The 13,884-nt window shown below is 56.1% G+C and overlaps 1 protein-coding gene across 1 annotated transcript in view; it reads right to left on the bottom strand.

The window, feature by feature from the left end:
- CALB2 (calbindin 2) overlaps positions 1-13,884 on the bottom strand; it is a 107,610-nt gene that overhangs the window by 42,261 nt on the left and 51,465 nt on the right. Inside the window, exons 2-5 of the mRNA XM_073564360.1 lie at positions 6,593-6,669; positions 5,810-5,899; positions 5,649-5,729; positions 1,917-1,973 (exon numbers count right to left, since the gene is read on the bottom strand). Of these exons, the coding sequence (XP_073420461.1) occupies positions 1,917-1,973; positions 5,649-5,729; positions 5,810-5,899; positions 6,593-6,669 (305 nt within the window). The remainder of the gene's footprint in view (positions 1-1,916; positions 1,974-5,648; positions 5,730-5,809; positions 5,900-6,592; positions 6,670-13,884) is intronic.

A 13,884-nucleotide genomic window follows, 5' to 3' on the forward strand; every position in this document is an offset into this window, starting at 1 on the left:
ATGCACTTGAACAAGGAACGGAATAGCCGGGTGACCCGGTGGTTCCTTGCCCTGCAGGCCTTCACTTTTACGGTGGAGCACCGCCCAGGGGTACAGATGGGAAATGCAGATGCCCTGTCCCGAGTGCACTGTTTGGCGGGTGTCATTGCTCGACCGGAGTGGTCTGAGCAGAGGGGGGGGATATGTGAGAATCATGTGGGAATAGTGGATGAGGGCAGGTATATCTCGCCCAGATTCCTTTCCTATGTGGCCTAGTCTGGTCAGTATCGCACCTGCTTACTAATGGATAATGGGAGGTGGATATAAAAGGATGCCAGGTGGTTGTGTGAGTGTCTCAGCCTGGGAACACAGAGAGCCTGTCTGTGTGAGAGACACACGTGAGTGGAAGCAGTGCCCACTGCAACTGTGGTTTGGCTGGACGGGAGAAGCCCGCCAGTTGGTAGTTAGGTTGTCCATTGTTTAGTTAGTGCCGGACAGGCAAGGATTTGTTTTATGTTTTATTTCCTTTTTGCATTGCTTTCACCGTTAATAAACCTGACCCACGGTCAGTTACACCCGAATCCCAGCTCTGCGCCTGAGTTTCATGCTGAACGCACGTGACCTTTGACCCCAGCAAAGGCGATCCCGGAGTGTTTTAGCACAATACTTAGTCATTTTTTCAATAAGGATTGTATGAGATACTTTGTCAAATGCTTTGCTGAAGTCAAGATATACTATATCTACAGCATTTCCCTGATCCACACAGTCAGTGATTCTGTCATAGAATCTGTAGAGTCTCTGCACCGTCTCTGTAACGTCTCTGGACCGTCTCTGTAACGTGTCTGCAGCGTCTTTGTAGAGTCTCTGGACAGTCTCTGCACCGTACATTACTGAAGAAGATGAGAAGCGCCTGCTGCATCCTGCAACCACCATTTTGTGTAGGAGACTCTGACATATCAGACTTCACTGCTGAAAACGCAATACAAACTGTGCATAAAGAACACGGCCTCATCAGCGCGGTCAGAGGAAGAGACAGTAAGAGAGTCACAGAAATGGCAGGGGTGTACTCACTTCTGTGATTACTGGATATGTTTCCTATGTCAAAATGCGCCTATAAAACATCACTGTTCGGACCCTTCTGCAGGCAGCAGAGACAGTGATTGTCCCCACTAGCAGTCCACGGACCCCCTTCCCTGGTGGTCTGCAGAGACAGCCCCAACACAAGCTGAAGTGACCGCACCATGAGGGTCCGGAGACGTCCCCTGACTACTCCCAGAGAACCTCTTGATCGCAGCCTAAATTCACCTTTACTCCCCTGATACTCCGGACCACCCTTCTGTTCCCCCCACAGTAGTGTGCATATGGTTGGGGTCTAGTCTGCAGTTTCCACACAGGCATCACGGGGCAGATATCATGTGGGGCAGATATCGCGTGGGGTGATATGGGGCAGATACCACACTAAGCAGAAATCACACGAGGTAGAAATCACACGGGGTAGATATCACATGGAGCGACACGAGGCAGATATCACATGGGGCAAATATCACATGGAGCGACACGAGGCAGATATCAAGATATCACATGGGGCATATATCACATGGAGCAACACGAGGCAGATATCACATGGGGCAGATATCACATGGAGCTACACGAGGCAGATATCACATGGGGTAGATATCACATGGAGCGACACGAGGCAGATATCACATGGGGCAGATATCACATGGAGCGACACGAGACAGATATCACATGGGGCAGATATCACATGGGGCAGATATCACATGGGGTGACACAGTTCAGATATCACATGGGGGTCATGGGGCAGATATCACATAACCACAACCTGTGCGTCTCAAAGCACAGATATCAGAGCCTCCCGTGGTCGGTGGTCCTACGTCCGTCAGTATTAGACCCCAAGGGACACCACACAATCTTACCTTCAGTTCGTTGGCCTCGATGTAGCCGCTTCTGTCCGTGTCGTATTTTCTCCAGGCCTGAAACATAAGAATGAAATCAACAGTTCTACAAAAAAAAATAGTAAAAGGAAAAAAGCAGAGCCGAGCGTGTACAGGTGGGGAGTAGTGTGGTGCAGTAGAGCCGAGCGTCTACAGGTGGGGTGTAGTGTGGTGCGGCAGAGCCGAGCGTGTACAGGTGGGGTGTAGTGTGGTATGGCCGAGCCGAGCATGTACAGGTGGGGTGTAGTGTGGTGCGGTAGAGCCGAGCGTGTACAGGTGGGGCGCAGTGTGGTGCAGTAGAGCCGAGCGTGTACAGGTGGGGCATAGTGTGGTGCGGTAGAGCCGAGCGTGTACAGGTGGGGTGTAGTGTGGTGCGGTAGAGCCGAGCGTGTACAGGTGGGGAGCAGTGTGGTGCAGTAGAGCCGAGCGTGTACAGGTGGGGCATAGTGTGGTGCGGTAGAGCCGAGCGTGTACAGGTGGGGCGCAGTGTGGTGCGGTAGAGCCGAACGTGTACAGGTGGGGCTCAGTGTGGTGCAGTAGAGCCGAGCGTGTACAGGTGGGGCGTAGTGTGGTGCGGTAGAGTCGAGCGTGTACAAGTGGGGTGTAGTGTGGTGCGGCCGAACTGAGCGTGTACAGGTGGGGCGCAGTGTGGTGCGGTAGAGCCGAACGTGTACAGGTGGGGCGCAGTGTGGTGCGGTAGAGCCGAACGTGTACAGGTGGGGCGCAGTGTGGTGCGGTAGAGCCGAACGTGTACAGGTGGGGCGCAGTGTGGTGCGGTAGAGTCGAGCATGTACAGGTGGTGCGCAGTGTGGTGCGGTAGAGTCGAGCGTGTACAAGTGGGGTGTAGTGTGGTGCGACCGAACTGAGCGTGTACAGGTGGGGTGTAGTGTGGTGCGGTAGAGCCGAGTGTGTACAGGTGGGGCATAGTGTGGTGTGGTAGAGCCAAGCGTGTACAAGTGGGGTGCAGTGTGGTGCGGTAGAGCCGTGAGTGTACAGGTGGGGCGCAGTGTGGTGCGGACGAACTGAGCGTGTACAGGTGGGGTGTACTGTGGAGCGGTAGAGCCGAGCGTGTACAGGTGGGGCGTAGTGTGGTGCGGTAGAGCCGAGCGTGTACAGGTGGGGCGTAGTGTGGTGCGGTAGAGCCGAGCGTGTACAGGTGGGGCGTAGTGTGGTGCGGTAGAGCCGAGCGTGTACAAGTGGGGCGTAGTGTGGTGCGGCAGAGCTGAGCGTGTACAGATGGGGCGCAGTGGGGCGCAGTGTGGTGCGGTAGAGTCGAGCGTGTACAGGTGGGGCATAGTGTGGTGCGGTAGAGCCGAGCGTGTACAAGTTGGGCGTAGTGTGGTGCGGCAGAGTCGAGCGTGTACAGGTGGGGCATAGTGTGGTGCGGTAGAGCCGAGCGTGTACAAGTTGGGCGTAGTGTGGTGCGGCCGAACTGAACGTGTACAGGTGGGGCGCAGTGTGGTGCGGTAGAGCCGAGCGTGTACAGGTGGGGCATAGTGTGGTGCGGTAGAGCCGAGCGTGTACAAGTTGGGCGTAGTGTGGTGCGGCAGAGTCGAGCGTGTACAGGTGGGGCGTAGTGTGGTGCGGTAGAGTCGAGCGTGTACAGGTGGGGTGTAGTGTGGTGTGGTAGAGCCGAGCGTGTACAAGTGGGGCGTAGTGTGGTGCGGCTGAACTGAGCGTGTACAGGTGGGGCGCAGTGTGGTGCGGTAGAGCCGAACGTGTACAGGTGGGGCGCAGTGTGGTGCAGTAGAGCCAAGCGTGTACAGGTGGGGCGTAGTGTGGTGCGGTAGAGTCGAGCGTGTACAAGTGGGGTGTAGTGTGGTGCGGCCGAACTGAGCGTGTACAAGTGGGGCGCAGTGTGGTGCGGTAGAGCCGAACGTGTACAGGTGGGGCGCAGTGTGGTGCGGTAGAGTCGAGCGTGTACAGGTGGGGCGTAGTGTGGTGCGGCAGAGTCGAGCGTGTACAGGTGGGGCGCAGTGTGGTGCGGTAGAGCTGAGCGTGTACAGGTGGGGCGTAGTGTGGTGCGGTAGAGCCGAGCGTGTACAGGTGGGGCGTAGTGTGGTGCGGTAGAGTCGAGCGTGTACAGGTGGGGCGTAGTGTGGTGCGGCAGAGTCGAGCGTGTACAGGTGGGGCGCAGTGTGGTGCGGTAGAGCCGAGCGTGTACAGGTGGGGCGTAGTGTGGTGCGGCAGAGTCGAGCGTGTACAGGTGGGGCGTAGTGTGGTGCGGTAGAGTCGAGCGTGTACAGGTGGGGCGTAGTGTGGTGCGGCAGAGTCGAGCGTGTACAGGTGGGGCGCAGTGTGGTGCGGTAGAGCCGAGCGTGTAGAGGTGGGGCGTAGTGTGGTGCGGCAGAGTCGAGCGTGTACAGGTGGGGCGCAGTGTGGTGCGGTAGAGTCGAGCGTGTACAGGTGGGGCGCAGTATGGTGCGGCAGAGTCGAGCGTGTACAGGTGGGGCGCAGTGTGGTGCGGTAGAGTCGAGCGTGTACAGGTGGGGCGTAGTGTGGTGCGGTAGAGTCGAGCGTGTACAGGTGGGGTGTAGTGTGGTGCGGTAGAGTCGAGCGTGTACAGGTGGGGAGCAGTGTGGTGCGGTAGAGCCGAGCGTGTACAGGTGGGGCGTAGTGTGGTGCAGTAGAGTCGAGCGTGTACAGGTGGGGCGTAGTGTGGTGCGGCAGAGTCGAGCGTGTACAGGTGGGGCGCAGTGTGGTGCGGTAGAGCCGAGCGTGTACAGGTGGGGCGTAGTGTGGTGCGGTAGAGCCGAGTGTCTACAGGTGGGGCGCAGTATGGTGCGGCAGAGTCGAGCGTGTACAGGTGGGGCGCAGTGTGGTGCGGCAGAGTCGAGGGTGTACAGGTGGGGCGCAGTGTGGTGCGGTAGAGTCGAGCGTGTACAGGTGGGGCGTAGTGTGGTGCGGCAGAGTCGAGCGTGTACAGGTGGGGAGCAGTGTGGTGCGGTAGAGCCGAGTGTGTACAGGTGGGGCGCAGTGTGGTGCGGTAGAGCTGAGCGTGTACAGGTGGGGCGCAGTGTGGTGCGGTAGAGTCGAGCGTGTACAGGTGGGGCGCAGTGTGGTGCGGTAGAGCTGAGCGTGTACAGGTGGGGCGTAGTGTGGTGCGGCAGAGTCGAGCGTGTACAGGTGGGGAGCAGTGTGGTGCGGTAGAGCCGAGTGTGTACAGGTGGGGCGCAGTGTGGTGCGGTAGAGCTGAGCGTGTACAGGTGGGGCGTAGTGTGGTGCGGCAGAGTCGAGCGTGTACAGGTGGGGAGCAGTGTGGTGCGGTAGAGCCGAGTGTGTACAGGTGGGGCGCAGTGTGGTGCGGTAGAGCCGAGTGTGTACAGGTGGGGCGCAGTGTGGTGCGGTAGAGTCGAGCGTGTACAGGTGGGGCGTAGTGTGGTGCGGCAGAGTCGAGCGTGTACAGGTGGGGCGCAGTGTGGTGCGGTAGAGTCGAGCGTGTACAGGTGGGGCGTAGTGTGGTGCGGCAGAGTCGAGCGTGTACAGGTGGGGAGCAGTGTGGTGCGGTAGAGCCGAGTGTGTACAGGTGGGGCGCAGTGTGGTGCGGTAGAGCTGAGCGTGTACAGGTGGGGCGTAGTGTGGTGCGGCAGAGCTGAGCGTGTACAGGTGGGGCGTAGTGTGGTGCGGCAGAGTCGAGCGTGTACAGGTGGGGCGTAGTGTGGTGCGGCAGAGCCGAGCATGTACAGGTGGGGTGTAGTGCGGTGTCTCACATACCTCCATGAACTCTGTGCTGGAGCCGGCGTGTTGTCTGAAGCAGAGCAGGAAATTTTCTTCTGTGGGTAGAATTTGAGCCAGCTGAGGGGAGACACAATGACACACTGTGACGGATCCTCTGCTGTGTGACATCTCCAAAATCCAAGCCTACGAGCTCTCACCTCCGCCATCTCGATGCGGCCATCTGCGTTCTTGTCATACTTCTGCATGAACTCCTTCAGCTTCTCTCCGATATTGATGCTGGATCCCTCCTAATGACAAAGCAGGACATCACATCCCCAGCAGGGGGCAGCCTCCACCACCAGATCACCAGCAGGGGCTTGCTGGGGGCAGCCTCCACCACCAGATCACCAGCAGGGGCAGCCTCCACCACCAGATCCCCAGCAGGGGCAGCCTCCACCACCAGATCCCCACCAGCAGGGGGCAGCCTCCATCACCAGATCCCCAGCAGGGGCAGCCTCCACCACCAGATCCCCACCAGCAGGGGGCAGCTTCCACCACCAGATCACCAGCAGGGGCAGCCTCCACCACCAGATCCCCAGCAGGTGGCAGCCTCCACCACCAGATCACCAGCAGGGGCAACCTCCACCACCAGATTCCCAGCAGGGGGCAGCCTCCACCACCAGATCACCAGCAGGGGCAACCTCCACCACCAGATTCCCAGCAGGGGGCAGCCTCCACCACCAGATCACCAGCAGGGGGCAGCCTCCAACACCAGATCACCAGCAGGGGCAGCCTCCACCACCAGATTCCCAGCAGGGGCCAGCCTCCACCACCAGATCACCAGCAGGGGGCAGCCTCCACCACCAGATCCCCAGCAGGGGCAGCCTCCACCACCAGATTCCCAGCAGGGGGCAGCCTCCACCACCAGATCCCCAGCAGGGGCAGCCTCCACCACCAGATCACCAGCATTGGCAGCCTCCTCCCAGGTCATGGGTTCTTACCACTCCAGCTCCTCTCCTTGCAGCTTCCAGCTCCTGGAAGAAGCTCTCCAATTCCTTCCCTTCAATGTAGCCATTACCTGTAGAGAGGAGAAATCACAATGTCAATGGCGGGTGCTGACGTGTCATCTCCTAGCCTTCTGTTCTGCAGGCAGAAAAGCTGCTGCCTCCATGCCCCTGCATCCAGCACGCAGATCTCAGCTTCTTGGAGTCCTGCGGAGGGCGAGTGCAGGTAATCCTCTCCCTGATGCTCCTCTTTACTTGTCTGTAGCCTGTGTATCCGGCTGCAGACAGAAAGCAAGAGATATACAGGGGTATAGAGGGGTATACAAGGGTATAAAGACATGTATAGGGGTATACAGGGGTAAACAGGCATGTACAGGATAAAAGCGTAAACAGGCATGTACAGGATAAAAAAGGCATGTAGAGGGGTATACAGGGGTGTGAGGGACGAGGGAGACTCCATTTTGGATTTATTAATTCAGGCCCCATAGAATATCCAGAGATTTCCCTTCATGGCAGGGCTATGGCCCCCACCCTTGGGATAAGTACACAAGTCCCAAAATACCAGAACTTTGCCATTTGGACAGAGAATTTGAGCCACGTATTAATGAAGGTAAGGATGAGCAGAGCTGGGACCCCTGCTGTCTTTTGTGCAAGGCGACCAACATCAATCAGCTATCAATGGAAAGCATAGACGTTAGGCATCAACACCTAGAGATGAATAATGAGAGTGCTGTGCATCTCAGGGTCAGGTCCAATATACCACCGGACTCCTGGGAGCCCTCTGCACACCCCTGTGTCTCATCTTTCTCTAGCGGTCCCGGATCCCGAGGTATCGAGACTGGCTCTCCAGAACCACTTAGCTGACCAAAGTTTGGATTCTCCATATCGGTCCCGTTTGGTCCTCCCGCTAGGAGGTTATGACCCATCCTAGATATTGGGAATTATTTCAGCTAGGAGGTCAAGGGAGGAGAATTGAGTCCAACCCAGAGGGGCGGTGGTGAATATGGGAGGGGGAGAGCTAGGGGTTAAAAGCTAGCTACACACCGTTAGCCAGTGTCATTGTTCTGCCACGGAAGCCGTGTCACGTGTGGAGACACGTGACATCGCCGGTCAAGCCCGCCGCCGTCCCATCTGCAGCGGGACCCGCCGCTGCCTCCTCTTACCCGGCCCCGCCCTGCCACGCTGTTCCCGGCTCTCGCACGCGTCCACCTTCTCCCTCCTTATCAGCTGCGGTGCCGTGCAGGCACCTTAGGCCGCGGGCACGCGCCCTGCGGCTTCCTTAACCTGGCGGTGGGCGTCTCCTGTGGGCTGGCCCAGCCAATCACCTCCTGGCAGGGCATATATCAGGCGTCTCCCATAATGGGAGGACGTCTGGTTATCTTGTGCTATTTCCTGCGCTAACCTGGCCCTATAGAGTGCTTATGTCCATTCTTCCTGTCCTGTGGTTCCCCCTCTCCCTGCCTCGGGCGTCTCAGCCTTAAGTTTCTATTATCCATTCTCCTGCCTGGTATCCGTTCCGCCTTGTCTCTATTTCCCATTTGAGTCTCACCTGATCTCCTTCCTGTGTCCGCCTCCCAGTGTCTGTCCGATCTCTGCCCTGCCTCTCCTGCTAGCTGGCTTTCTCTTTTGGTTCCTGGTACTAATCCGTAGCTTTAACCTGTCCTTCGAGCCGCCCCTCTTGGTTCCAGCTGTCGTGGTGTCTGATTCCCGCGGGCCTGCCCCTAACGGTCCCTGTACAGGGGTCGGTACCACCTGGCGCGCTCGCCCTCGGGAGCCTCAGCTCCGCCACCCAGAGGGTCCACTCTCGGAAGCTGCCAATCCCCGAAGCGTCACAGTATAACCAGGCCATGGACCCCGCTGGTGCCACGGCTGCTACGCAAAAGGAATTACTTTTCTTATGGGAAAACCAGACCCGAATAATGTCCTTCATGAAGTCCATGGACACCCGGCTTTCCGCCCTTCAAACCACCGACCCTGGGAATGCTCCTCTTGTTAGGAGGTCTTCAGCAGGAGCTCGCGCGATGCCCAGTCCCACATCCTGAGTTACATGGCGTCCGTCGATGATCGACTGCAGTCCCTGCGGCCGCCTCGATCCAACTCCGGGACCCAGCATCTCACCCGCCACCTTGCCTGGGGAAGCCCCCCAGGTATAGCGGGGACCCTAAGCTATGCCGGGGTTTGTTAAACCAGTGCAGACTGCACTTCGAGCTTCTACCTCAGCAATACCCCTCCGATTGAGCCAAGGTGGCATTTATAGTGTCCCATCTTGAGGGGGAGGCTTTGACCTGGGTGAATCCTTTGTGGGAGAGGGATGACCCTGTAGTTTCGAGTATTCAACATTTTCTGGACACGTTCCGCAAGGTATTTGACGAGCCCGGACGGTTGACTTCTACTACTGAGGCTCTTTTTAACCTCCGTCAGGGTTCCCTTACCGTAGGACAGTACGCCATCTGCTTCCGGACCCTGTCCTCAGAGCTAGGCTGGAATAACGAGGCTCTGGCTGGAGCCTTCTGGAGGGGGCTCTCAGGCAAAATAAAAGATGAGCTTCCCTGTTGGGACACCCCTACCACCCTGGAGGATCTCATATCCCTGGCCACCCGTATAGATTTACGGTTCATGGAACGCTCTCGTGAATCTGCGAGAGAGAAAAGACCCTTTAGGCTATATCAAGCCCCCATTCCACGTTCCTCCGCACTCTCTGCTAGTACTGCTCCCGAGCCCATGCAGATAGATAGATTAAGATTGTCTGAGGAACGGCGCAGGGAGAGAATGAGGCAAGTCCTGTGTCTAAATTGTGGCGGAGCCAACCATTTTCTGAGTACCTGTCCGGAGAGACCGGGATATGCCTCCACCTAGGCCAGGTAAGAGAGGCCTTCCTAGGTGACCCCAATTCCTCTCAGCCCCTCACCATCTCGGCTCTAATTATTCTAGGTCGGGAGCGTAGATCTGTGGAGGCGTATGTGGACTCGGGTGCGGCTGGTAATTTCATTCGACTCGAAGAAGTGGACAAGTTCCAGATTCCGGTGGTCACACTAGAAAACCTGCGTGCAATCGCCTCTGTGGACGGCAGACCGCTACCGGAGCTCATCACCATGGTTACTGCCGAAGTGGAGCTACAAGTTGGAGCACTTCACCTGGAGAAAATAGCTTTTTACGTCTTGCCCAATTTGTCCCACGCCGTTCTCCTTGGACTACCTTGGCTCAGAGTGCACGAGCCAGTTCTTGACTGGCGCTCAGGGGAGATTCTGCGCTGGGGCCACTCCTGCCATGAACGCTGTCTGCTGTCAATTGTCCGTCCTCGTCCGCTGCCAGGACCAGCCAATCTTCCGGGACTTCCCGCACCTTATCACGTGTATGTCGATGTTTTCAGTAAGAAGGAGGCAGATTCCATGCCGCCACATCGCCTCTATGACTGCCCAAACGATTTGATTCCGGGGGTCACCCCTTCTCGAGGGAGAACATATCCACTGTCCCCAGCTGAGACCTCGGCCATGTCAGAGTACATTCGGGAGAACTTGGCCAAGGGTTTTACTCGGAAGTCATCTTCCCCTGCAGGCGCAGGTTTTTTCTTTGTCCAGAAGAAAGACGGATCCCTTCGGCCATGTATTGACTATCGAGGCCTGAACAATACCACCGTTAAAAATCGGTATCCTCTTCCGCTAATTCCGGATCTCTTTGACCGTCTGAGGGGAGCTCGGGTCTTTACCAAATTGGACCTACGGGGAGCCTATAATTTGATCCGAATCCACGCTGGAGACGAGTGGAAGACTGCTTTCAATACTCGGGATGGCCATTATGAATATTTGGTCATGCCGTTTGGACTCTGCAATGCTTCGGCGGTGTTCCAAGAATTTATTAACGAGGTCTTTCGGGATTTGTTGTACTCCTGTGTCATGGTGTATTTAGATGATATCTTCATCTTTTCATCCGATTTGTCCTCCCATCGAAAGAGTGTTCGCCTGGTTCTGCAACGCCTTTGAGAGAATCGACTCTACGCAAAATTGGATAAATGCCTGTTTGAGCAAACTTTGTTGCCCTTCTTGGGATATATAATTACGGATTCCGGGTTGAAGATGGATCCCGAGAAGCTCTCTGCTGTACTCAAATGGCCTTGTCCAGTCTGAGTAAAAGCCATCCAGCGCTTTCTAGGCTTCGCAAATTATTACATTCAGTTTGTTCCTCACTTCTCCTCAGTGACCAAGCCCATCTCGGCCCTGACCCGAAAAGGAACTAAACCAAACCTCTGGCCTCCTGAGGCCGAAGACGCCTTTCTTACCCTGAAACGCTTTGTGTCAGCACCGATCTTACATCGCCCGGTAGCCAGTAGGCCCTTCGTCGTAGAGGTGGATGCCTCCTCCACCGGTGCTGGGGCGGTTCTTTCCCAGCGAGCATCGTCTGGACATCTGGCCCCCTGCGGGTTGTTTTCCAGATCTTTTTCCCCTGCTGAGTGCAACTATTCAATCGGAGATCGAGAGTTGCTGGCCTTTAAGATGGCGCTGGAGGAATGGCGGTATCTGCTGGGAGGGGCGGTTCACCCCTTTACTATCTTCACTGATCACAAGAACCTAGCCTATCTCTAGTCTGCCCAAAGACTCAACTCCAGGCAAGCCAGGTGGTCTTTGTATTTCTCTCAAGCTCCATTTTCGACCTGGGAATAGGAACACCAAGGCGGATGCACGCTCCAGGTCGTTGCAGTCGCCTGAGATGGAGGAGGTCCCATCGTATATCATCGAACCTTCCAAAGTAATCACCGTGGCGCCAGTGAGCCTCTCCACTCCTCCGTCGGGCAAAACCTTCGTTCCACAAAGCAAAATCCTGGAGGTGCTACGCTGGGGGCATTCCTCATTCCTCCAAGATTGCAGGACATGTCGGGACCAAGAAGACCCTCATGCTTCTCTCTCGCTACTACTGGTGGCCCTCTCTTCGCCAGGATGTGACAGATTACGTAGCTTCCTGTATGACCTGTGCTCAGAACAAGGTACCAAGGAGCCTGCCTTCCGGTCTTCTTCACCCGTTGCCTCTTCCAAAAGCTCCTTGGCAGCAAATCGCCAAGGATTTTGTAACGGACCTGCCTCTCTCTTCTGGGTGTACTATTATCCTAGTGGTAGTAGACCGCTTCTCCAAAATAGCCCATTTCATCCCATTGCCCGGTTTGCCTTTGGCTCCTGAGTTGGCCGAGATCTTCATCCATCAGATCTTCAAACTGCATGGCCTGCCGCAACGGATTGTGTCTGATCGAGGAGTCCAGTTTACCTCCTGATTCTGGAAAGTTCTCAGTCGGCTTATGGGTAGTCTCTGGATTTCTCCCCCGCCTATCATCCTCAGACCAATGGGCAAGTGGAACGGATTAATCAAGTTCTGACGTCCTATCTGCGTCACTTTTCCAACGCCCATCAAGACAACTGAGTTTCATTTCTTCCTTGGGCCGAATTCGCCAATAACAACCATCGTAGTGAGTCCATCTCCAAGTGAACGTTTTTGTGGTCTCAGGCCAGAACCCTGGTGTTCCACTGCCATTTCCACGTCTTCGGGGGTCCCCGCAGTGGATGCTCTCGCCTTAGAATTTTCGCAAGTCTGGAAGGAGACCAGGGAGGTTCTCGTGAACTCCAGTGCCCGGATTAAAAAACATGCGGACAAGAGACGGAGGGATCTTCCACCATACCATCCTGGTGACAAAGTCTGGCTTTCAACCAAGCATATCCGCCTGAAAGTCCCTTCTTACAAGTTGAGTCCCCGGTAAATCGGGCCCTTTGAAGTACTTGGACGCATCAACGATGTGGCTTATAAATTGAGGTTGCCGGCTTCACTCCGGGTCCCTAACACCTTCCATGTCTCGCTCCTTAAACCTATGATTCTTAATCGGTTTCGCCCGGCTCCAATTCCTTCCCCTCAGCCAATTGGGGACAATAACGTCTTTGAAGTAAAAGATATTCTGGCCATGAAAAAAGTCAGGGGAAGAACATTCTTCCTTATTGATTGGAAAGGATTTGGTCCCGAGGAGAGGTCCTGGGAGAATATTAACAACCCACGCATTATGAAAAAGTTTTTGGCCAATCTCAGAAGGGGGAGATGTAAGGAGGGGGGTACTGTGACATCGGCAGTCAGGCCCGCCGCCGTCCCACCTGCAGCGGGACCTGCCGCAGCCTCCTATTACCCGGCCCCGTCCTGCTGCGCTGTTCCCGGCTCTCGCGTGCGTCCACCTTCTCCCTGTCAGCTGCGGTGCCGTGCAGGCACCTTAGGCCGCGGGCGCGCGCCCTGCGGCTTCCTTAACCCGGCGGTGGGCGTCTCCTGTGGGCTGGCCCAGCCAATCACCTCCTGGCAGGGCATATATCAGGCGTCTCCAATAATGGGAGGACGCCTGGTTATCTCGTGCTATTTCCTGCGCTAACCTGACCCTATAGAGTGCTTATGTCCATTCTTCCTGTCCTGTGGTTCCTCCTGTCCCTGCCTCGGGCGTCTCAGCCTTAAGTTTCTATTATCCGTTCTCCTGCCTGGTATCCGTTCCGCCTTGTCTCTGTTTCCCCTGTTTGAGTCTCTCCTGATCTCTTTCCTGTGTCCGCCTCCCAGTGTCTGTCCGATCTCTGCCCTGCCTCTCCTGCTAGCTGGATTTCTCTTTTGGTTCCTGGTACTAATCAGTAGCTTTAACCGTTCCTTCGAGCCGCCCCTCTTGGTTCCAGCTGTCGCGGTGTCTGACTCCCGCGAGCCTGCCCCTAACGGTCCCTGTATAGGGGTCGGTACCACCTGGCGCGCTCGCTCTCGGGGGCCTCAGCTCCGCGACCCAGAGGGTCCACTCTCGGATGCTGCCAATCCCCGAAGCGTCAAAAGACAGACCACAAACTAAGAAGATGCCTGTGGATATGAGAGCTTACCTCCATCCACAAGTGTAAAGGAGCAGTACCGTGACCCATCCAGCTGACTGCTGTCCGACCTGTGCCCTCCCTGTATCTGCACCTCTGGCTGTAATCTCTGGATATTACTCTGTATATATCTGTATTAGCCAGCTGACTGCTATCCCATCCTGTGCCCTCCCTGTATCTACTCCTCTGGCTGTAATCTCTGGATATTACTCTGTATATATCTGTATTATCCAGCTGACTGCTGTCCCATCCTGTGCCCTCCCTGTATCTGCACCTCTGGCTGTAATCTCTGTATATTACTCTGTGTATATATATGTATTATCCAGCTGACTGCTGCCCCATCCTGTGCCATCCCTGTATCTGCACCTCTGGCTGTAATCTCTGTATATTACTCTGTATATATCTGTATTATCCAGCTGACTGCTGTCCCAT

Source organism: Dendrobates tinctorius, unplaced genomic scaffold (assembly GCF_039654945.1).
Source record: "Dendrobates tinctorius isolate UK_male_01 unplaced genomic scaffold, ASM3965494v1 ptg000450l, whole genome shotgun sequence".
Taxonomy (NCBI): domain Eukaryota; kingdom Metazoa; phylum Chordata; class Amphibia; order Anura; family Dendrobatidae; genus Dendrobates; species Dendrobates tinctorius.